The 25659-nt window shown below is 36.4% G+C and overlaps 1 protein-coding gene across 1 annotated transcript in view; it reads left to right on the top strand.

The window, feature by feature from the left end:
- LOC142345774 (uncharacterized) overlaps positions 1–25659 on the top strand; it is a 65281-nt gene that overhangs the window by 27796 nt on the left and 11826 nt on the right. The window contains exons 7-9 of the mRNA XM_075398142.1: positions 13381–13618; positions 15970–16134; positions 24191–24615. Of these exons, the coding sequence (XP_075254257.1) occupies positions 13381–13618; positions 15970–16134; positions 24191–24615 (828 nt within the window). The remainder of the gene's footprint in view (positions 1–13380; positions 13619–15969; positions 16135–24190; positions 24616–25659) is intronic.

Raw genomic sequence — 25659 nt, 5'->3', positions numbered from 1 at the left:
CGGCTTTCTTTTCTTAAGTCAAATTTTCAATATTTGTTGACGCATCTCTACGCAAAAAAAGAAAACGCCAATTTGTTGTTCCAGAGCATAACTTTGATTTTTGGTTGAGGTCATTTTTTAAAAAAATTATAGCCTTTTGGAAAGAAATAGCACTGTTAAATTTTAAAGGTAAACGTAAAAGTGGGAAAGGGATCGTGAACCGGGAGATTGTGTATGCTGTTTAATAGCCGCTGTTAGCCTCTCCACGGCTATTACTTCGGCGTTTTCCCTTTACAATCCAAAAAGCTTACTTTTACTCAAAGAAGTTTGGCATTGTACAGCTTTTTTGAGGTAAAGCAGGTCTTGTTCTGCTGAAGCTCTTTTCTTTTCGAACTTCGACTTTTGTTTCAGACTTTTATTTCGTCTGAGAGCAATTTGCCGACGTTATTTCTTTATGTTCAGATATTCAGGGAATACATATATAAGGCAGGCTTTCTTTTCTTAAGTCAAATTTTCAATATTTGTTGACGCATATTTACGCAGAAAAAGAAAACGCCAATTTGTTGTTCCAGAGCATAACTTTGATTTTTGGTTGAGGTCATTTTTTAAAAAAATTATAGCCTTTTGGAAAGGGATAGCACTGTTAAATTTTAAAGGTAAACGTAAAAGTGGGAAAGGGATCGTGAACCGGGAGATTGTGTATGCTGTTTAATAGCCGCTGTTAGCCTCTCCACGGCTATTACATCCAAAAAGCTTACTTTTTTTACTCAAAGAAATTTGGCATTGCACAGCTTTTTTAAGGTAAAGCAGGTTTTCTTCTGCTGAAGCTTTTTTTCTTTTCGAACTTTGACTTTTGTTTCAGACTTTTGTTTCGTCAGAGCAATTCGCCGACGTTATTTCGTTATGTTCAGAATTTCAGAGAATACTTTTATGAGGCCGGCTTTTTTTCTTAAGTCAAATTTTCAGTTTTTTGTTGACGGATCTCTTCCGAAAAGAAAAGCTCGCTTGATCTTATTTCGGGATGTTCAGAAATTCAGGGAATACGTATATGAGGCCGGCTTTCTTTTCTTAAGTCAAATTTTCAATATTTGTTGACGCATCTCTACGCAAAAAAAGAAAACGCCAATTTGTTGTTCCAGAGCATAATTTTGATTTTTGGTTGAGGTCATTTTTTAAAAAAATTATAGCCTTTTGGAAAGAAATAGCACTGTTAAATTTTAAAGGTAAACGTAAAAGTGGGAAAGGGATCGTGAACCGGGAGATTGTGTATGCTGTTTAATAGCCGCTGTTAGCCTCTCCACGGCTATTACTTCGGCGTTTTCCCTTTACAATCCAAAAAGCTTACTTTTACTCAAAGAAGTTTGGCATTGTACAGCTTTTTTGAGGTAAAGCAGGTCTTGTTCTGCTGAAGCTTTTTTCTTTTCGAACTTCGACTTTTGTTTCAGACTTTTATTTCGTCTGAGAGCAATTTGCCGACGTTATTTCTTTATGTTCAGATATTCAGGGAATACATATATAAGGCAGGCTTTCTTTTCTTAAGTCAAATTTTCAGTTTTTTGCTGATGGATCTCTTCTGAAAAGAAAAGTTTGCTTGATCTTATTTCGGGAAGTTCAGAAATTCAGAGAATACGTATATGATGCCGGCTTTCTTTTCGTAAGTCAAATTTTCAATATTTGTTGACGCATCTCTACGCAAAAGAAGAAAACGCCAATTTGTTGTTCCAGAGCATAGCTTTGATTTTTGATTTAGGTCATTTTTTAAAAATTGTAGCCTTTTGGAAAGGGATAGCATAGTGAAATTTTAAAGTTAAACCTAAAAATGGGAAAGGAATCGTGAATCCGGAGATTGTGTGTGCTGTTTAATAGCCGCCGTTAGCCTCTCAGCGGCCATTACTTAGGCGTGCCAAAAAGCTGTTTTTTTTTACTCCAAGAAATTTAGCATTGTTTAGCTAAAGCAAGTCTTCTCTTGCTGAATCTTTTTTCTTTTCGAACTTTGACTTTTGTTTCAGAAAGTTAAATTCTGATTTCGACCATTGGATGTTAACAGTAGCTTAATTTCTACCAAAATTCAAGGTCAACAGTTAATTCTTTGCTCTCGAACGAGGTTTTAAGCTATTTTTGTAAACTTTTTCTTTTTCATGCAAAGTTTTTGGTTAACCGTTTTCTTCTAGCACATTGGTTAGATATCACTTCTCAAGTGTTTCTTTTCACGCTTTACTTTTTGCTTTTTTGACTGGTATAGATTTTGCGCAATCAGAAATACAGTCTGTTGCTAAAATAAAACCGCGGGCAAATTCTGTTGTATTCGCCCGCTGAATAAAATTGTGGGCGATACAGTACATTTCTCGCGAAGCGTAGTGGTAATGTCCCTGACAATCAGTCGAGAAGACGCGGGCTCGAAGCGGATTGTCAGAAGTTTTTGCACCATTAAAGTTGAACTAGCATTGCCAGTCGTTCGCGTGCCATTCGTCCGGCGTTATTTTATTTTGCAATTCGGTTTATAATATCGGTTTATATATGTCAGTCGTTTCAATTTATTATTGTGAATTTCTAGCTTGCCATAATATTCCCTCCTCACTTTAAACTGAAGACATTCCCGCCTACATGACCCTCGCCCGCAGCCTGCCTACCCACCTGCCCCTCAGCAGCTGACTTACCTCCCCCGACCTGATTGTATTGGTCCTCTGTCTTCTTTTATTTTTTGTTCTCCAAGAGTTTCCATGACAGCTTTAAAAAGCAAGAAGATGAATAGGTAACGACCACACAAAACTGTTTTGGAGACATAAATTGAATAGTGCGAAGCGGGTTCTTTGATTATGACCCTCTCCCCTCTTCAATCACCTCCCCAATGAATTCACGCATCCCCCTACCTTCCCCACATGAAGCGAACGGTGTATTTTGGCCTAAGGTTTGATATTAGGCCTAGAGTTTAATATTAGGTTACTGCATAGTTTGTGCAATGTAATTGTTTTCAGGGTTTTGTATCTCGAATTTCAGAATTTTTGATAATTTTTGAATTTTTTTCAAAGCCATTTTAGGAGTTTATCAATCTTTATGATCCAATGAAACTTTTTAGCTTGAGTTCGGTTTAATGGATTGCATCTGGAGACAATGGAATGGTTCCGAAGATGTATCACGAATTTTAGCCACATTTCATTAATTTTTGCAATGTTTTCAATTTTTAATAGCCGCCCTCATCTTCTCAGCCGTCTATTATAGCGCTCCTATTTTTTTTAATTCGTCGAACTTTTTTTCGCTTTACCATTTTGCCGCTTTTTCGACATTTTGCGTGAAATCTTTTTGACTTCTCTAGGCTAGTTTCTCTCTTCTCTCATTCTGCTAGAAGTGAATTTGAACATCAGTTGCTCAGCAAAGCAATTCAAAATGAACAGAGTCAGTATAAAAAATTAAGGTCAGAAATGGAAACGGGATAAACCCATAAAGCCCAATTTTAGATGCCCGCTATTTGAACGTCGTTCCTATAAGTCTTAGTTACCATCTCCTATGCTTTTTGGTATTGATAATAGCCCCTGTGGCCTCTCTCTAAGAAACAGCAGTATGTTCAACTACGAAATGCCATCAAAATTAATCGGACTTAAAAAATGTTTTTGTACAAAAATTTTTTTTTTCAATATCTTCTATTCTTTCAATCCCAATCATGCTTATTGGAAGCAATGGCGGCGATTTTCCGGCAATCTGCCGGGTATGTTTATGTTCGTCTTTTTTATGCAAAATTTTTGCTTAACAGTTTTAGCACTTATGTCCTAAAACATTCTTTGACTTCATGAGTGACCTTTTTACACTTGAGTTCTTACTTTTTGAGTGATATACGTTATCTCTTTCTAAAATAAAGTTTGTTGCTAATATAAAGGCAATTGTAAGCGATAATGAATCAACGCCATTGTAGCTTAGTGGTTGAATAGCATCTAGAGATGTTGGACTGGCATCCAGGAGTCGAGTCCATGCGGCTTAGACGTTTTTCTGCACACACAAAACATTTGTAAGCTACACCATCTCTAAATTGAATTCCCCCGCCTGTCATTCGAGAGTAATTCATCTGATTGGAATCAACGGCGGCTATTTTCCGGCAATCTGCCGGGTATGTTTAACTTTTCTACGATTTTCAGAGTTAGTTAGTTGTTACGGGCCAATGACACATTTTAAGGTCTCGAACATTGGCTACTGGACAGAATCCAAGAACACAAATTGGTTTTGAAGTTTTCTTAATATTGCGAAATCACGAAACTTTTTTCAAAATTTGCTATCTTTTTTTAAATTTTTTGTCATAGTTCTCGATGTCGTTTGGCCAATGAACATTTCAAGGCTTGTGCGTAGGATAAATGTTTTTTATGGATTAAATTTGGTCTTCAGGGCGCACCGCCCCTTTGGCCGAAGCCTCAGGTATTTAGTCATCAGACCTTTAGAGGAATGAATTCCAAGTCATGAAGACCAGAGCATCGGTGCTAAGACCATCTGGGGTCCAGCTCTTTGAGGAGTCGAGTCCCGTGAGCCTCAAACCTCCTTAAAACCATCTTTCGGGACAGCAGAGAATGTGTTGTCTGGACCAAACATGTAGTGTAGTCACTCTTTATCTTTAGCTGTGCGATCACAGTAGCAACACTACTGTGATGTTATTTCTGTGACTACCACTACATCTATCTTGTTTGGACCATACACAGTATTTCCTACTAGAAGACTTTCATTTCAGATACTAATTGTGCGCAGGGATCACACAGTTTTCTCTTCCACTACTAATCAACTTTCAGTGAATACAGTGAATCATTCTTCTCAAGCTCCCTCACATCTCAACCATACTAGCCCTGCGTTCGTTGCCTACTAACAAGGGTTTTTGGTCGATTAGAGTTCGCAAGAGACTTTAATTGGAGTCTAGCCATTTCACTACTAAACAATCAAAACGTCATCTACTAGTCTCGATTTCACTTTCGTTACGTTGTTGGTTTTCGAATCAGTTAACTTTGACCATCTTTCGCTTATTGGAGACATTTCCAACAGTTGAAGTTGGCGGGACTTGACTACAAGAGCCACTTTTGTTCACGGGGTCCTGCCAACAGCCACTTTGGCTCCCCTCTTTCAAGGGCGCTATTCCAAGCTCTGCCTCAACTCCTCCATCTCAGGCTCATGCAACTCCTTCATCTCAGTATCGGACTGACAATGAATTCACAGCAGATTTGTTTTGGGTCTCTAGGTGGCTTACTTAGAGCACAATCCTGAGACTATCCGCTTAGCTAACTTCCACTAACTGAGCTAGCGGTAGTTACTAGGGGGCACCACGTGGAAGTTACGGATCACATCTACATCCTGCGTTAGGTTTTGCCTCAGCATTGTGCTTCCACGTCCCCCGGTCTACAGAGTAAAAGATTCCACTTTTAGCAGATATAATACTTGGCCGATTGCAGAGACAAATAATGTTGCTAAACATATTTTCGAAATAGGTATTTTTAAAGGGATTAAATTTTGCCTTCGCGGTAAAAGCTTCAAGAGTTTTAACAATGAGTACCTTTTTGTTTAGTGTGTTTGATTATTTGAGTTTCTCACTCCATTGACAAATTTTTCTTTTTGACTGGCATTGATCAATTGGTCTGCTGGTCAGATATTTTAATTCCGATTTTGTTTTCAGTTCTTTGGATTGTACTTCAGGATTGCACTGCTATGTTTTTTCAATTGTTTTCACACGTTTTTCTGATCACTTTTAGCTTTAAAAACGGGATAAACAGGTAACGCTAGGCGGGCAAGAAGTTGTAATAGAGGCGTTGGGCTGGTTTTGGTAGACTTTTAGGAGCTTAACGTACTGAAGTTGCTGAGAACGTCTAATTGCAAGGTGAGAAGGTCTTTTTTGAAGTTTTTGACCACAAATTTGGGGTGTTTTTCTCTTTTTTGTGTCCGTTTGATAATATTTTACTAAAACAAGACTTTAATTGACTTTTGCTTAAGCTCCTAGTAGTCTTGTGCAAGCTAACATTCATCACTGGTTTTTGAGGTATATTTTTTGGTAATTCACATGCAATTAGCAAAAGGTGTAATTTTTGCAATTTTCAATTTTTAAAAATTTTTGTTATTTTTTGAGTATTCTGATATCCGTGAGCTCGTTTTTATTGACTAAGAATTTGTTACCGGATGGTTTTTAATGGCAATGTGATGGTTCTCCACATGTTAGTAGCACGAATTTTTGATTTTTAAAAAAATAAATCTAGCCATTTTTACAAATTTTTCTGTCATATTTGAGTTATTCCTGCCCCATGAGCCAGGTAGACTCCTCTACAATAGGATAAGGCAGAATTTCTAGCGTTAATGAAATGCTGTTCAACATTTTAATATCACGAGATTTTGAAATTTTTTGATAAAACTTGCTATAAGTTTTTGAAATTTTTTTCGAGCCCCAAGTAACCTCCTCTAGGTTTAATGCATTTTTTCTTGTGGCAATTGAATGTTTTTCAGAATTTTTGTATCACGATTTTTAACTCTTTTTTTAAAAAAGCAAATTTTCCCGAGTTTATCAATTTTTATTGGAAAGCGAAGCTTTTATAGATTTAAAATTAGCAGTCGTGTAACCGTCCATAGTTTCTGTTGGCAGTGAAGTGTTTTCTGGAGATATTAATGTCACGAAATTGAGCAACGTTTCGATAAAATTCACGATTCTTCAAATTTTTGAAATTTTTTGTGATAATTAGGACTTATCGATCTTCAAAGGCCATTGAAATTGATAGGTCTTGCAGATCGGTTACTGGACAATTCCTTAGACAAGATTCTATAGACATTTTTTTAATATAGTTATATAAAAAATTTTGGAAACTTTTTCAATTTCTTTTTAGTGCTTTTTGTCATTTTTCTTCGAATTTTTCTATTTTCACTTACCAATGAACGCCTTTCAAGTCGGTTTAATAATCTTAATGTTTAAATGGGTCAAATTGGGCCTTCAGCGTTAACGCTTCAAGACTTTTAGCAGTGATTGTTTTTTGTGTAATTTGTTTGATCAGTTTAGTTTCTTCAACTTTTGAGATTTGTTTTTCTTCTTTTTGTCAGGACCATATGACGTCACAATCACCACTTCAAAGCCGATTGTCAGAATTTTTGCACCATCAAAGTTTAACTAGCATTACTAGTCGTTCGCGTGATATTCGTCCGGCGTTATTTTATTTTACAATTTCGGTTTTTAATGTCGATTTATATATACCAGTCGTTTTAATTTATTATTGTGAATTTCTATCGTGCCATAATATTCCCTCTCACTTTAAACTGAAGACATTCACGCCTACAACCCTCGCCCGCATTCCGGCTACCCATCTGCCGCTCAGCAGTTGACTTACTCCCCCGACCTGATTGTTGGTCCTCTGTCTGCTTTTGTTTTTTTGTTCTCCTAGAGTTTCCATGACAGCTTTCAATTGCAAGAAGATGAATAGGTAACAACCGCACAAAACTGTTTTGGAAACATAAATTGAATAGTGCGAAGCGTGTTCTTTGATTATGACCCTCTCCCCTCTTCAATCCCCTCCCCTACTGACTTCACGCATCCCGCCACTTTCTCACACGAAGCCAACGGTTTATTTTGGCCTAAGGTTTGACATTAGACCTAGAGTTTGATTTTAGGTCTTTGCATAGTTTGTGCAATGGAATTATTTTCAGGGTTTTGTATCTCGAATTTCAGAATTTTTTGATAATTTTTGAATTTTTCTCAAAGCCATTTTACGAGTTTATGAATCTTTATGATCCAATGAGGTTTTAAAGCTTGAGTTCGGTTAAATGGATTGCCACTGGAGACAATGAAGTAGTTCCGAAGATGTATCACAAAATTTAGCCACATTTCATAAAAATTTGCTAATTTTCCAATTTTTAATTGTTCTACGACTGTCTGAGTTAATTGGTTGTTACGGGCCAATGACAAATTTTAAGGTCTTCAACATGGGCTACTGGACAGATTACAAGGACACAAATTGGTTTTGAATTTTTCTTAATATTGCGAATTTACGAAACTTTTTTTAAATTTGCTATCTTCATTTTTTAAATTATTTTTGTCATAGTTCTCGATGTCGTTTGGCTAATGAACAATTCAAGGCTTGTGCGTAGGATAAATGTTTATTATGGATTAAATTTGGTCTTCAGGGTGCACGACCCCTTTCGCCGAAACCTCAGGTATTTAGTCATCAGACCTTTAGAGGAATGAATTCCAAGTCATGAAGACCAGAGCGTCGGTGCTAAGATCATCTGGTCCAGCTCTTTGAGGAGTCGAGTCCCGTGAGCCTCAAACCTCCTTAAAACCATCTTTTTGGACAGCCATCAATGGTTTTTAATGGCAATGTAATGGTTTTCCACATGTTATTATCACGAATTTTTGATTTTTTAAAAAAAAATAAATCTAGCCATTTTTTCAAATTTTTCTGTCATATTTGAGTTATTCCTGCCCCATGAGCCAGGTAGACTCCTCTACAAAGGGATAAGGCAGAATTTCTAGCGTTATTGAAATGCTGTTCAACATTTTAATATCACGAGATTTTGAAATTTTTTGATAAAACTTGCTATAAGTTTTTGAAATATTTTTCGAGCCCCAAGTAACCTCCTCTAGGTTTAATGCATTTTTTCTTGTGGCAATTGAATGTTTTTCAAAATTTTTGTATCACGATTTTTAACTCTTTTTTTAAAAAAAGTTGCAAGTTTTCCCGAGTTTATCAATTTTTATTGGAAAGCGAAGCTTTTACAGATTTAAAATTTGCAGTCGTGTAACCGTCCATAGTTTCTGTTGGCAGTGAAGTGTTTTCTGGAGATATTAATGTCACGAAATTGAGCAACGTTTCGATAAAATTCACGATTCTTTTCAAATTTTTGAAATTTTTTGTGATAATTAGGACTTATCGATCTTCAAAGGCCATTGAAATTGATAGGTCTTGCAGATCGGTTACTGGACAATTCCTTAGACAAGATTCTATAGACCTTTTTTTAATATAGTTATATAAAAAATTTTGGAAACTTTTTCAATTTCTTTTTAGTGCTTTTTGTCATTTTTCTTCGAATTTTTCTATTTTCACTTACCAATGAACGCCTTTCAAGTCGGTTTAATAATCTTAATGTTTAAATGGGTCAAATTGGGCCTTCAGCGTTAACGCTTCAAGACTTTTAGCAGTGATTGTTTTTTGTGTAATTTGTTTGATCAGTTTAGTTTCTCCAACTTTTGAGATTTGTTTTTCTTCTTTTTGTCAGGACCATATGACGTCACAATCACCACTTCAAAGCTGCGTGTTGTTCTTTCGTTTTCTTCTAGCACACTCGTTAGATATCACTTCTCGAGTTTTTTTCACGCTTTACTTTTTGCTGTCTTGAGTGATATGAATTGTGCGCACTCTGAAATACAGTCTGTGGCAAAAATGAAACCGCGGGCAAATACTATTGTATTCGCCCGCTAAATAAAATTGTGCGCGATGCAGAACATTTCTTGCGAAGCGTAGTGGTCAATGTCCTTGACAATTAGACGAGAAGACGCGGGCTCGAAGCCGATTGTCAGAATTTTTGCACCATCAAAGTTTAACTAGCATTACCAGTCGTTCGCGTGATATTCGTCCGGCGTTATTTTATTTTACAATTTCGGTTTTTAATGTCGATTTATATATGCCAGTCGTTTTAATTTATTATTGTGAATTTCTATCGTGCCATAATATTCCCTCTCACTTTAAACTGAAGACATTCACGCCTACAACCCTCGCCCGCATCCCGCCTACCCATCTGCCGCTCAGCAGTTGACTTACTCCCCCCACCTGATTGTTGGTCCTCTGTCTGCTTTTGTTTTTTTGTTCTAGAGTTTCCATGACAGCTTTCAATTGCAAGAAGATGAATAGGTAACAACCGCACAAAACTGTTTTGGAAACATAAATTGAATAGTGCGAAGCGTGTTCTTTGATTATGACCCTCTCCCCTCTTCAATCCCCTCCCCTACTGACTTCACGCATCCCGCCACTTTCTCACACGAAGCCAACGGTTTAATTTGGCCTAAGGTTTGACATTAGACCTAGAGTTTGATTTTAGGTCTTTGCATAGTTTGTGCAATGGAATTGTTTTCAGGGTTTTGTATCTCGAATTTCAGAATTTTTTGATAATTTTTGAATTTTTCTCAAAGCCATTTTACGAGTTTATGAATCTTTATGATCCATTGAGGTTTTAGAGCTTGAGTTCGGTTTAATGGATTGCCACTGGAGACAATGAAGTAGCTCCGAAGATGTATCACAAAATTTAGCCACATTTCATAAAAATTTGCTAATTTTCCCATTTTTAATTGTTCTACGACTGTCTCAGTTAATTGGTTGTTACGGGCCAATGACAAATTTTAAGGTCTTCAACATGGGCTACTGGACAGATTACAAGGACACAAATTGGTTTTGAATTTTTCTTAATATTGCGAATTTACGAAACTTTTTTTAAATTTGCTATCTTCGTTTTTTAAATTATTTTTGTCGTAGTTCTCGATGTCGTTTGGCTAATGAACATTTCAAGGCTTGTGCGTAGGATAAATGTTTATTATGGATTAAATTTGGTCTTCAGGGTGCACGACCCCTTTCGCCGAAACCTCAGGTATTTAGTCATCAGACCTTTAGAGGAATGAATTCCAAGTCATGAAGACCAGAGCGTCGGTGCTAAGATCATCTGGTCCAGCTCTTTGAGGAGTCGAGTCCCGTGAGCCTCAAACCTCCTTAAAACCATCTTTTTGGACAGCCATCAATGGTTTTTAATGGCAATGTAATGGTTTTCCACATGTTATTATCACGAGTTTTTTATATAGTTTTTGCCATTTTTTCAAATCTATCTGTCATGTTTGAGTTATTAGTGCCCCATGGGCCAGGTAGCCTCCTATAGAGTGTGATAATAGGATAAGGCAGAGTTGCTAGCGTTATTGAAATGCTGTTCAAATTTTTTATCACAAAATTTTGCAATTTTTAGGTAAAACTTGTTATAAATATCAAATTTTGATTTTTTTTTGAGTTTTTCGAGCCCCAAGGAACCTCCTCTAGGTTAAATGCATTTTTCTTGTGGCAATGGAATGTTTTTCAAAAATTTTGTATCACGATTTTTAACTCTTTTTTTTAAAAAAGTTGCAAATTTTCCCGATATTATCAATTTTTATTGGAAAGCGAAGCTTTTATAGATTTAAATTTAGCATTCGTGTAACCGTCCATAGTTTCTGTTGGCAGTGAAGTGTTTTCTGGAGATATCAATGTCACGAAATTGAGCAACGTTTCGATAAAATTCACGATTCTTTTCAAATTTTTGAAATTTTTTGTGATAATCAGGACTTATCGATCTTCAAAGGCCATTGAAACTGATAGGTCTTGCAGATCGGTTACTGGACAATTTCTTAGACAAGATTCTATAGACAATTTTTTGTATATAGTTATGTAAAAAAATTTAGAAACTTTTTCAATTTCTTTTTAGTAGTGCTTTTTGTCATTTTCTATTTTCTATTTTAGTTTTTCTATTTTCACTTACTAATGAACGCCTTTCAAGTCGGTTTAATAATCTTAATGTTTAAGTGGGTCAATTTGGGCCTTCGTCGTTAACGCTTCAAGAGCTTTAGCAATGATTATTTTTTGTGTATTGTTTGATCAGTTCAGTTTCTCAACTTTTGAGATTTGTTTTTCGTGTTTTTGTCACTACCAGATGACGTCACAATCACCACTTAAAATCTGCTTCTTGTTCATTCGTTCTTGCAAACTCATCTAAATTGCGTGCTTGAAGGCATTTTCCACTCTTACTATAGAGTTTTTGTTCTTTCTCACGATTAAATTTTTGGTCACACGTGACTTACCTCTCTCTTAAATGACTTCCTCACTCTGAAATTGACTTTTCTTTGCTTCACTTTTCTTTGCTTTCTTTGCCTCTCAAGGGTTATTATTTATTTTCTCTCCTTTTTACATCAAAGAATGTGAATTGTATTGGGGCGCTGTCTTTTTAGATCTGTTCACATTTTCATGATTTTTGAAGTCAAATTGGAGTGGTATTTTTGCTCATGCCGAAACAAGAAGTGGAGCGAAAAAGCGAGTGGTTTTGCGGCGTACAATTTTTAGTCTATTTTTATAGTAGATTGAAAAAATAGTCTTTGAGCAAAATTTCTCCTTCTCGCCGGTGGATTTTTTTTCACATGTAGCAATTTTATTTTTACTGTTTTTTTTCGATTTCTGATCGGATTTTTTGATGTTCATTCCAGGGCTAGTTTTTTTTTGTTTGAACCAAATTTCCCTTTCGGCTAGTCGTTTTTTTTTCACATGCGGTATTTTGACATTGATTTTCAGTTTTTAATTTTTTTGATCTGATTTTTTGGAAATGGTTTTCCAATTCACTCAGATATCGTTGTGAGTGAAAATTCTTTGAAATGTTTGTCTGGACTTGTCCTGCTATGTTTTTTAATTCGCTTTACTTTCGATCACGTTTTTCATTTTACATGAGTCACGATTTTCACGTTTGACTTCTGACTTACTTCACGCACTGTTTCAACTAAATGGATTTTAAATTCTTTCACGCATTCAATTACGCAATGTGGTAAATACTGTCATAGTCAAAAGATCGAAATCAAAAGAGCTGATAAACCGATAAAGCACGGTCATTAGGACGTTGAGGTTATCAAAGTTCATTAGAGTGTTTGCTAGCTGACGTTGGTATCAAACTTATTAGCTTTAAGTTTAGAAGCTGAATTAAGTATAGTTTTAGAATCCAATTGAAACTGCACGCCAAATGAGAACACTTTTTGGCACTGAAAAAAAAACTAAAAAAACTTTGGTCAATTTATCTCCTTTTTTCTGTTTCAATCCCGATATGCATCAAGCGCGTCAACGGCGGGTATTTTCCGGCGATCTGCCACTATGTATTAAATCTTCTAATTCAAAAAGATAATATCAAATGAGTGTGTGTCACTGTAACTGAAGGGTATTTATAGCGGCTAGTAGAATCTATAAATACCCTTAGAATCTATTTATAGAATCAGCAATAAGTTAAACATATTTTTAAATTACAACAGCTCATCATTTTGAAAAAGTTTTTTTCTTTTTTGGTCTGTTTCTTTTACCATCTTTTTGAGACTGCAGATCTACGAAGCTATTGCGGTTAGTTTCTGGCAATCTGCCAGCTATGTTTTTGTTTTGCTTCTCAATGCGCATTGACGAGCTGTTGGCTAACAAAAGCAACCTGAATTGAGCGGCGAAAAACGACATCAAAAATAGAAACGGAATAAACGCATAAGGCGTGTTTACTTCAAGTCTACTTTAATTTTCTTAGTGACCAGGCCTAATGCTAATTAGACTAATAAGACAGCAGCCAATTTATTTCATTTTGTGGATTCGATCCCAATAGATGTCTGGAGAATCGATCGCAGCTATTTTCCGATCAGTTCAATCTTAGTGTTTTTCGCAGAATCATTTATCCTGGAGACGACTCATTACTCAGTGAGCCGATTGTGGAAGTAGATCTGCCAGATGGTTCACTGTTGAGAAGCGAATCCTCATCTAACTCAGATCTCATGATGTCATCTTTGCCTTTTAACCAATCAGTGATGACCTTTCAAAATACTGGCAGCTGCAACAGTAGTGATGGTCAGCCCCCCAAAACTCTATTCCTGACTCACTTCTCTTATAAATCGTCCATTGAAAATGTTAGTATTTTATTTGCCACTTTCACGCGTGAAAATAAGTGTTCTTTGTCATTCTGCTGGAAAAAGTTAACGCAGCCACGAAAAAAAAAATGAAACAGGAAACGTTGTTCTGACGTGCGGTAATTTTGCGGTAATTTTTTCGATTTTTTGTGAATGTAACTGAAGTTGATAATCGAATCTATAGGTAGATCCAGTACTAGGCCATTTTCACAGTAGTTGCGCCTGCTCAGGACCCCCAACATTTTTCAAAAACTTTTGACGGCTTCTAACTTTGTTTCATTAATGACATCTCCGTATGCTTTCTTGGGAATAACATCTGAATCTGTTTAACAGTTTCAATTTTTATCCAACGGGTTTAACATTTTGTTAATATTTAATAGCCGCCTTCAGCAGCTTCTCGGCTATTATTTAGGCGCTCTCATTTTTTACAATTCAAAGAATTTGATTGTATTGGGGCGCTGTCTTTTTTACGACTCGAAGAGGAGTATTGGTTTTCTTGACCTTTTTTACCCAAATTACCAGACCGCCTTTTCACCTAATAGTGAAAGTGAGTAAAATTGCCGTGTGAACTAAATTTTTCTGAGCGAGAGAAGTTTTTTATTCATGCGCATGCTGAGAGATTGCCGCATATAGATGACAGTTTTTAGGCGTGTTTTCGTCCATTTGACCCAAATTGTTTTTATTGTAACGTGGTTTTTTTGTAGAAGTATATTTTCATCGATTCAGCATGAATATGCAATCATCTGAAATCGATACCACAATGTTTCTGAGTAACTAAATAATGCTTTTCAATTGAAAATTTGGCCCATATTACTCAATTTTTTAGTCAATTTTTGGCTTTTTATTACTTCTTCAGTTTTGGCTCTTTGATCGGACTTTTTTAATCAAATTAAGAATGTCAACGCTTTTTTGATAACTCCTGAATTGGATGCCTCTTTTTGACGTGAGGTGTTTTTGTTTTTTAAATTGTGCCCATACTAATCCGATTTTGGCCGTTTTTGTCAAACTCTCTAACGTCTTTGTTGGTACTTTGAGTTCATTGACCATGACAATTCTTTTGGTGCACCATCGGTATTTTTGGTTTCGTTTTGTTGCTAATTGGATTGGTTTTGGCGCTACTTCTTTAAAATTCAGTGAATGAAAACTTTTGGCATATTTTGAACATTTTTTTCAAATTGTTTCTGTTTTGCAATTGAGCCGTCTCCACTTCTTACTGAAACAAGAAGACGGCTATAAAATTTTCTTAAACCTCGGTTGCTTAATAACAAAAAATCAATGTTTTTTTACCTTTAATTTTTTTTATTTTGTTTTATATTTCCATTTTAGTTTCCAATTTAGTTTTTTTTATTTTTCAGAAATTGCGAAATATTTTTTTATTCACATTGTATGTTTTCTCCAGATTCTAGCATGTTTCTTTCTAACTTTCTCCTAAGACCTATAGTTTTATTCGCCCTGCTCTTTAAATTGCAAATTATCGATTTGAACTTATAATTTTTGTCTTTCTAGTTTATATTTTTTTGTCTTAACTAAAAAAATGACACTTAGAAAAACTCTTTGAATTTCTATCTTTTTTTCTTTCTGTTCCAATCCCAATGTGCGTCGAGCAGGTCAACGGTGGCTATTTTCCGGCAATTTGCCGACTATGTTCGTTATTGAGTGAAATTAGTGTTCTGCCCGTAATGGTTGTTTTTTTTATTCTCTCTTGAGGCAAATCTTTTTACTATTTTTTACGTTTGCTGCGAAATAGACAATTTCACATTACATGAGTCAAAATAAGTTACAGACACCAAATTAATTTGCAAAAAGACTTGCTTTTTTAAAAAGTTTGCATGTAGCATTCTTTTTATTTAATTTGAAACTACAGGTATACGAAGCTATCACAGCTATTTTCTGGCACTATTACAACTATTATGTTAAGTTTATTTGCTCAAGTACTGCCCGTTTTTCTCAAGTTATGTGGTTTTTCGGTTTTTTCCAACATTTTTGTCATTTATCGATTTTACGTTAATAATTTTTGATTAATGCAATTAATTATTAGTGTATTTCATGATTGAAACCCAACCACTTTTTTTCAAACGCCTTGTTTTACAGCTGCAATAGTTAAAAAAATGTTAGGTAGCTTTGATTTAAGAAATTGAAGCCCGAGAGGGGAATGAAGCTATGATATTCAGCAAGGGTCAACTACAACCACGAGATTTCCGGTGGTTGGGACTTATTTTGATTATCAAAAAGCTTTGAGTTTTCCAAAACATCATTGTCCATTATTTTAGACGAACATTGCATGCGTATATAGCCCCTGAATGTATCCTTGGACACAAAAGAGAGCTGATAATATTGAATATTCCTCTTAGGTCAAATCAGTGACAATTTCCTTGTCCAATCCTCCTCCCAAAGTACCCGGACAAATGTATGACTTGGGACATATTGGCAGACAGGCATTCGATCTGCTCGCTGCTGTCAATAGCTTGCAGTCAATTGATGGCAAAGAGCAACAGATAGGAAATTCATGCGTCAAGGTAATCAGGCTGCTTCTTTCTGTATTGTGTATTTTCCCCGAGATGTAAATTATTAATAGCCGCCCTCATCTTCTCAGCCGGCTATTAAAGCGCTCCTATTTTTTACGACTCGAAGAGGAGTATTGGAGAAGTCCTTTTTTTTTAATCAATTTTATTGGAGTGAATTTTGAAGCGGGAAATGAAACGCGTGAAAAAATTTGGAGTGATTTGGTTGCCGAACAAAAGTAAAGAGCGGAGCGAAAAGAGAGTGGTTTTTTGTTCATACCGCTGTTTTTGAGAGAGCGAGAAATTGATGTGTGAAAAAATTTTCTCTGAGCGAGCGAAATTTTTTTGTTCACGTGCGGCTTTTAAAAGCAGTTTTTTTTGCAATTTTTCTTGTTTGTGATGTTTGATTATGATATTGTATTGGATTTGGGCTCGTTCTGATAGGAATTGAAGGTTTCAAGTAGTTAATTTGAGTTTTATGCAAATTTGGAGGTTTTTGATCAGTTTTGCTGATTTTTCGACGAAATTTTTTGTAGTATATTGGCCTTTTGTTTTGTTTTACTGCTTTAAGTGCAATTTGCATAGAAGCGCGTTATTCAAGGATCATCGGGGTTACAAATCCATTACAATTTTATTGTTATAAAACATTTTTTCTGAAGAAAAATAGCAGAAAAATTAGGAATTTTTTAACCACTTTTTTAAATTTTTGGCTTTTTTCGTTTTTCTTTCAATGGTAGACAATTTTTTTTAGCTTGCGATGACTTGCCCATTTTTTCCCGAGCATTTCATTGCTCTATTTGCTCAAAGTAACTTTATTTGGCTTTATTTTTTCTTGTAAAATTTAAAAAGTACCTTACTTTTTCTCGTTTTTTATTTGTTCAATTTGGTTTTAAATGTCGTTTCTGTTCTTCCTCAACCTTTGATAGCATTTGGCGAATTTTCTAGTGGTAGTCAGTTGTTGTAGCTCTTTTGGATGTCTCTCATTTTGATTGATATTAGTTTAGAGTTGTGTTTGTTAAAGAAAATCGAGTAAATCAGAGCAAATTTTGACCACTTTTTGTCTTTTTTCTAAGTTTATTGCCTATTTCTTCCAATTTAATGGTTTTGTTGGTAACCTTTCTCAATAAAGAGCATTTTTGTAGGTGTCGATGCTATGAATTTGCACTTGAAGACTTAGCAGGGCAGTTTTCATTTAAACAAATTATACAAATCTCTAATTCGTTAAAGAGTTTTTCTTAGTCTTTTTTAAAGTTTGTTGTATAACGTTTCTCTGCAATTACTAGGTGGGCGATTGATCTAGCCAAATATATAAAAAATTGATTTCTATGAGTTATGGATGGGAAGCTGCATGTTATCTTTTTGTAGAGAATTTTGTTTGGATTTTTAGAGAATATTATTTTTTGATTTGGTCCTTTGTAAAGTTTCCAGTTCTCCAGTCTTTTCTTTGTGAATTGCTTACACTGTCTGTCGATTGATAATATGCTGGTGATGCATCTGATTAGTGAGAATAGTCAGATTTCTACTTCGAGTCGTTTCCGGAATTCTTCCGGCTATGTTTTTTTTTTACTTCGTCGAATAAAAAAATTTTTCGCTTTACCTCATTTTGCCGCCTTTTCAACATTTTGCGTGAAATCTTTTTGACTGTTCTAGGCTAGTTTCTCTCTTCTCTCATTCTGCTAAAAGTGATTTTGAACATCAGTTGCTCAGCAAAGCAACTCAAAATGAACAGAGTTAGTACAAAAATGGAAGTCAGAAATATAAACGGGATAAACCCATAAAGCCCAATTTTAGATGCCCGTTATTTGAACGTCGTTCCTATAAGTCTTAATTACCATCTCTAATGCTTATTGGTATTGATATTAACCCTGTAGCCTCTCTCTAAGAAACAGAAGTATGTTCAACTACGAAATGCCATCAAAATAAATCGGACTTAAAAAATGTTTTTGTACAAAAATCTTTTTTTTTCAATATCTTCTATTATTTCAATCCCAATCATGCTTATTGGAATCAACGGCGGCTATTTTCCGGCAATCTGCCGGGTATGTTTTTTTTGAAACGCTTGACTAAAAATATAATTACTAAAAACTGGTGAATATATTTACACTCTGAAATATTCGTTGATAGCCCAATTGAACAACTGAATTTGTGACCGATTCCAATATTAATAAACGCAATTTTTGTAACCTATTCCAATTTGAAACAAGCTGAAATCTTTGAAAGACTCGAACGTTTTTGTTTCAAAGGGGTGGAGTAGGGTTTGATGAAACTACTGTTTGTATAGTTTTTTAGTGCTCTGAAAAAAGTTTGTAGCAACTGTATTAGTCCTGTGGTCCTTCCTATGCAATTTTTTGTCCAATTTTTTGTCTGGATCCATTTGGCTTTTCGTCCTCAAAAACAGGATAAACAGGTAGCGACCGGAGGGCATTCCGTGACCGAGCAGCTCTCATAGAGCCTTGAACCTTACTAGTCTCCGAGTATGCGATTTAACAAAACTGTTTTTAAAGAAAGTGGTATGAAGGGCAGTCATTAATCTTAAAAATTTGACCCCCTCCGTCACCCCCTACCCACTCCCCCCACACCTCAAAGCTTGACCTCCCTCTCCCCCTGCACTTCACCTCCCCCCCCCCCCCCCCCCCCTCCCGTTATCATCAGTGAGCCTCAGCTGGCTTCTACTGAAGCCATCCGCTCACCGGTTGTTTGGGATTAATTAATTCGCCCAATGTTAGTCGGTTATTTTTTCATGAATCGAAGTTCGTTTAATTGATCTTGAACGAAGTTCATAGCAATTATTGTAAACGCGTGCGTCTTTTCATTTATGCAAAATTTTTGCTTGACGGTTTTCACTTTTTGAGTGACTTTTACGCCCTTGACTTTTTGCGTATCGCGTGATCTAAAAATTTCTCTCAATCACAATTTCAAGCAGGTGAACTCAATTGGTGGCAATTTAACACTAAAAGTCAAATGAAAAGTGCGCCGAAACTAGTGCCATTTTTCACTTTAAATCTTAATAGTGGTAAATCTTAACCTCTAATGTGGTTATTTGAAGTCCACTATTGAACTTCTTATTCCCATTTAGGCTCCCCCCCCCCGACTGAAGCAGTTTGCAATTCATTCGAGCTCCCACTAGTCGTTCGAGAGCAATTCTTCCGACGTTAAGTCGGTTATGTTTTCAGAAATGATTTAGTGTTTCAGGTGGCTGTCTAGACAAAATAGTTTTCCAGTACTTTTGTTTGTCTTGCAACGAAATTTCGTCGAGATTGTTGGACAAAAAATAAGTAATCAGTAGCTGCGAAGTGATGATGAGGTTATCATTGGTTACATCGTTCTTTTTAACGAAACGAGGTGTTTTAGATTATCTGTTTTTTGGGGTGAGTTATGGTCAAACAGGATTGAAAAGGTAAAAAAACAATTGGGATCATTCTGCTGAAAAAAGGAAAAGTCTCAAGCGTAGTTGGTTTTTTTAATGCTCTGATACGAAGTTTGTACCAATTGTAATAGTCATGTGGTCCTTTTTTCTCAATTTTGTCCAATTTTTGTCGGATCCATTAGACGTTTTCCTCCTCAAAAATGGGGTAAACACGTAGCTACCAGAGGGCATTACGTGACTGAGCAGCTTTCACAGAGCTTTACACCTCAATAGTCTCCGAGTATGCGATTGAACAAAACTTTTTTAAAAAAGTTAATGGTATGAAGGGCGGTTCTTAATCTTTATCGTTTAATACCCTCAGTTAGTAATTTTCCATTAGTTTTGTATGGCTTGCAAGCAAATTTTGTCAAGATTGTTGGACCAAAATGATTAATCAATGGAGGAGGCTATCATTGGTTAAATCGTGGTTTTTAACGAAACGAGATGTTTTTGATGATGTTTTGCGGGTCAAGTTATGGTCAAACAGGATGGAAAAATTGGGATCACTCTGCTGAAAAAAAGCAAAATTGGCAAGCGTAGTTTTTTAATGCTCTTAAACAAAATTGTAACAATTGTAATAGTCCTTTAGTCCTTTGTAAACAATTTTTGTCCGATTTTTTGTCTGATCCATTTGACTTTTCGTCCCCAAAAACGGGGAAAATAAGGAGCAATCGGATGTCATCACATGACCGAGCAGCTCTCATAGAGCCTTAAAACTTACTGGTCTCCGAGTATTCGATTTAACTAAATTGTTTCAAAAGAAAGTTTTATGGTATGAAGGGCAGTCATTAATTTTAAAAGTTGGACCCCCTCAGTCACCCCCTACCAACTCCCCCCACACCTCAAAGCTTGATCTCCCTCTCCCCCTCCACTTGAGTCCGCCCCACACAGTAAACATCAGTGAGCCTCAGCTGATAATTACTGAAGCCAACCGCTCACGGGTCGTTTGGCAGCAATTCGCCCAACGTTAGTCGGTTATGTTTTCTTGAATCAAGGTTCGCTTTCAGAAATGATTGTGTTTCAGTTGGCTATCTATACAAAAGTTTTCCAGTACTCCCAATCAATTTTTGTCAAGATTGTTGGATCAAAATGATTTATCAATAGCTGCGAAGTGATGATGAGGCTATCATTGGTTACATTGTGCTTTTTGGTGAAACGAGGTAAGTTGCGACTGTTTTTTCGGGAGAGTTATTGTGATACAGGATGGAAAAAGTTAAAGGTTTGGGATCATTGGGGTGTAAAAAGGAAGAGTCGCTAGTTTGTTAATGCTCCGAACCAAACTTTATCAGTTTTTTTTAGTCCTGTGGTCCTTTTTATGCAATTCCTTGTCCGGTTTCTTGTCTGATCCGTTTGACTTTTTGTCCTCAAAAGCGGGGTAAACAGGTAGCGACTTGAGGGCATTACGTGGCCGACCAGTTTTCATAGAGCCTTATTAGTGTCCGAGTATGCGAGTGAAACGAGGTGAGTTGCGACTGTTTTGTCGGGAGAGTTATTGTGATACAGTATGGAAAAGGTTAAAAGTTTGGGATCATTGGGGTGTAAAAAGGAAGCGTCGCTAGTTTGTTAATGCTTCGAACCAAAGTTTGTATCAGTTGTTTTTGTCCTGTGGTCCTTTTTATGCAATTCATTGTCCGGTTTTTTGTCTGATCCATTTGACTTTGTCTTCAAAAGCGGGGTAAACAGGTAGCGACTTGTGGGCATTACGTGACCGAGCAGTTTTTATAGAGCCTTATTAGTCTCCGAGTATGCGATTGAAAGAAACTGTTTTAAAGAAAATTTCATGGTATCAAGGGCGGTTCTCAATCTTACTTTTGACGCTGGCAGTCACTCCCTACACACTCCCACATACCTCAATACTTGACCTCCCTCTCCGCCTCCACGTCAGTCCCCCCACACAGTTACCATCAGAGCCGCAGCTGGCTACTACTGAAGCCAACCTCTCACCGGTCTTTTGGGAGCAATTCGCCCAATGTTCGGTTGTTTTCATGAATCATGTTTCACTTTCAGAAGTGATTGAGTGTTTCAGTTGGCTATCTATACAAAAGTTTTCCAGTACTTCCGGTCAATTTTTGTCAAGATTGTTGGATAAAATGATTTATCAATAGCTGCGAAGTGATGATGAGGCTATCATTGGTTACATAGTGCTTTTTAGTGAAACGAGGTGTGTTGCGACTGTTTTGTCGGGAGAGTTTTTGTCATACAGGATGAAAAAAAGTTTAAAAAATTAGGATCATTCGGGTGTAAAAAAGAAATGTCGCTAGCTTGTTAATGCTCAGAAACAAAGTTTGTATCAATTGTTTTAGTCTTGTGGTCCTTTTTATGCAGTTTTTTGTCTGATCCATTGGACTTTTTGTCCTCAAAAGCGGGGTAAACAGGTAGCGACCTGAGGGCATTACGTGACCGAGCAGTTTTCATAGAGCCTTACTAGTCTCCGAGTATGTGATTGAAAGTTTTCAAAAAATTTCATGATATGAAGGGTGGTTCTTAATATTACTTTTGACACTCGCAGTCACTCCCTACCCACTCCCCCCACACCTCAACGCTTGACATCCCTCTCCCTCCTCCATTTCACTCCCATCCCCCTTGTGCTCCTTTTTATGCGATTTTGGCTGACTTTTGGGCTGATCCATTTGACTTGTCATCCTCAAAAACAGGTAACGACTACTCTTTCACTACTACCGGTTACCTACTTTCACTGTCCCAACACAGGCTTATAGCTATTAGAATTGCGTGCGTATTGTCATAGTTTAAACTTAAGAGGTCTTTGTTACCCTTGATTTACCTCATTCTCAAATTGACTTTTCCTTACTTTCAAATTAACTTTTGCTTTATTTGGAGGACTTGAGTTCAAATAGAGATATTAAAGTTGTAAGTAATTTGTAGACGATTTCACAAAGCATAAATTTAAATAAGATACAGACAACGGAACAGTTTGCAAAAACGTTGCATTTTCATTAAATATTTTGAGAATACTGGTCTACAAAGCTATCGCAACTTTTTTCTGGCAACATTACAGCTAATATGTTAATTCCATTGGCTGCACTTCTTTTTGTTTTGATGGGAGCTTCGTCCTGACGCTTCTAATAGCTTAGTGAAAGTTGTTTTTTGTTTTTAATAGCCGCTGTCAACATCTCAGCGGTTATTATTTAGGAGCTCTCCTTTTTTTTCGCTTTACTTTTTTATCACGTTTTTTGTTTTAAATAAGTCACGATTTTGACGTTTGATTTCCGACTTACTTCACTCACTGCTTCAACTAAGTGAATTTTAAATATTTTCTTTCAGACATTGGATTTCTTTCAGGATTTCTTTTGCGCATTGAATTACGCAATTTGGTGAATACTGTCAATTTCAAAACATCAGAATCAAAAGATACGGGATAAACCGATGAAGCCCGATCATTATGTCTCAGTGCAATAGGTTATCAAAGTTCATTAGAGTGTTTGCTAGCGTAGTGTTTGGTAATAAGCTTACTAGCTTTCAGTTTAGAAGCCCGAATCAAGCATAGTTTTACAATCTAACTGAAAGTGCACGCAAAATTAGAGCACTTTTTGACACAAAAACAGAAAAAATTTCGGTCAATTTTTGTTCCTTTGTTCTGTTTCAATCCCGACGTGCTTCAAGCGCGTCAACAACGGCTATTTTCCGGCAATGTGCAGTAACGTCAATTGTTTTAGTCCTGTGGTCCTTTTTATGTAATTTTTTGTCCGGTTTTTTGTCTGATCCATTGGACTTTTTGTCCTCAAAAGTGGGGTAAACAGGTAGCGACCTGAGGGCATTACGAGACCGAGCAGTTTTCATATAGCCTTACTAGTCTCCGAGTCTGCGATTGAAAGAAACTGTTTTCGAAAAATTTTCATAATGTGAAGGGCGGTTCTTAATCTTACTTTTGACCCGTTCTGTTTGCCGGTCACGCCGAAAAGAGAGGTGAATCGAAAAAGAGTGGTTTAGTAGCATATAAAATGTTCTTTCTAATTTTCAACTAGGTAATGAAAAGTGTTTGAACAAAAACACATCATCCGCAGCTCTGCTCAAGATCCTCCTCCATTAATTGGACCCTTTTTGCTGTTTCTTCCTCTCAGTTAAGATTTAGCTAGCCTCGATAAACCACAGCTAGCTAGTGATGAATCCAACCGCTTGCTAGTCCTTTGAGAGCTTTTCATCCGACGTTAGGTGGTTATGTTTTAATTTTTGATTGGGTTTTTCTTCAAAGAGTTCTCGAAATCCATTACTATATCTATGCCTATTTTTCTGCAGTTCTTTAAAGTTTGTTTTGATTTGTTTTTCAGGATTCCTCATTTTTCATCGCAAATTTCAAACGAGCATTTTTTAGCCGCTCTTTTGCCGCTCGCTTTGAAGACATTACTGCGTGATGACATTTCTTGGACTAATGGGGCGGTTTTGAGCTAAATTTTGTGATAATTTTTCAAAACCATAATTGGCTTCCCTCACTGTTACTGAACGTTTAACATATCAATGTCAGGTAAGGATATTCTGAACCCTCTCAAGGCCAATAAATGGTTCCTATATAATTATATGTTGTATCACCAACCCCATGAACTTCTGTATCCGTTGCTGTCTTCTAAATCACTGAACTCTTCAGCCATGCTTATTGGCTATTACTGTACTACAATTAAGTTAAGTGTAAGCGTTGTTTTTTTATTCTAGACAATCTCTGCAAGCGCCCTTGAAGATTCAGAAATCTTTTTCAAAACCGCCAGAAGTGGGTGTTCAGATAGTACTGCTCCCACACTTGCTCCTGATGACAATTTTTCTCTTGCTACGCCTCGACTGTTGGGACCCTATGTCACTGAACAGGCCCAAGTAGAGGGAGTCGGCGAATTTTGGGCATACAGTACTCGGAGGATCAGAATTGCATTTTGTGATGGAGTGTTTCTAGACATGAAACTGATGAACACTGAGGGGACAGATAGGGCTAATAGTGGTGGCGAAACATCCAGGAGTAACTCAAGCATCTTTTCGTCTGGTAGTACTTCAGCAGCTGATTTACCCGTTGGGTTGGCAAGAATGCTTATGAAAGATGGCACGTACCAGTTTGTCAATATCAACAACCCTCCTGCCCAATTTACAAGGTAAAATAGGCCAATGAGTTTACGCCATAGATCATGCTTATGCCTGCTCTTTCAATTATGACAAAGCTAATATTTGTAGCATCGTGCTTCATCGAGACCTTTCTCGTGCTACGAAGATGGCTGCTGACAAAGTTATTCTACATCAAACAAACCAAACATTCCGAGACAAAATATTCCAAAATAATCTTGAAATTAAGAATTAGCGGCAAAAACATCTATGAATTGTGTTACTGATTATAGTTCTATGTTGACTATTTCAACTAAATATGGCCGAATTGATGTTGATTGGTTTCTCGCGAACGAAGTTTGAAACAATTATTGCAAACGTGTTGGTCTTTTTTGTGCAAAATTTTCACTTGACCGATTTGCTTTTAGAGTGACTTTTGCGCCCTTAACTTTTTCGTTTTGCGTGATCTAAGTTTCTCATTTACAAGGGTCAGCAGCTGAACTCAATTGGTGGCAGTTCACTGCTAAAAGTTAATTGAAAAGTGCGTCGAAATTGGTGTATTTTTTACTTTATTTTTAATAGCTGCCCTAATCTTCTCAGCCGGCTATTATAGCGCTCCTTTTTTTTTTCTTCGTCGAACTTTTTTTCGCTTTATCCATTTTGCCGCTTTTTCGACATTTTGCGTAAAATCTTTTTGACTTCTCTAGGCTAGCTTCACTCTTCTGTCATTCTGCTCAAAGTCCTTTTAAACAGCAGCTGCTCAGCAAAGCAATTCAAAATGAAGAGAGTCAGTATAAAAAAATCAAAGTCAGAAATGGAAACGGGATAAAGCCCATTTTTAGATGCCCGGTCCTTGAACTTTGTTCTCATAAGTTTTAGTCTATCTAATAACTATCTATAGTAATCAATTGTATTGATACTAGATCCTGTAGCCTCTCTCTGAGAGACAGGAGTATGTTCAATTACGAAATGACATCAAAATAAATCGCACTTTAAAATATATTTATACAAATATCAATTTTTGTTGATATTTTCTTTTCTTTCAATCCCAATAGGGTTATGGGAATCAACGGCGGCTATTTTCCGGCAATCTGCCG

The sequence above is a fragment of the Convolutriloba macropyga genome, chromosome 1 (genome assembly GCF_964194025.1).
Source record: "Convolutriloba macropyga chromosome 1, txConMacr16.3, whole genome shotgun sequence".
In the NCBI taxonomy this organism is placed as follows: domain Eukaryota; kingdom Metazoa; phylum Xenacoelomorpha; order Acoela; family Convolutidae; genus Convolutriloba; species Convolutriloba macropyga.
The sequence above is the reverse complement of the archived record's forward strand: the minus strand, read 5'-3'. Positions and strand labels throughout refer to the sequence as shown.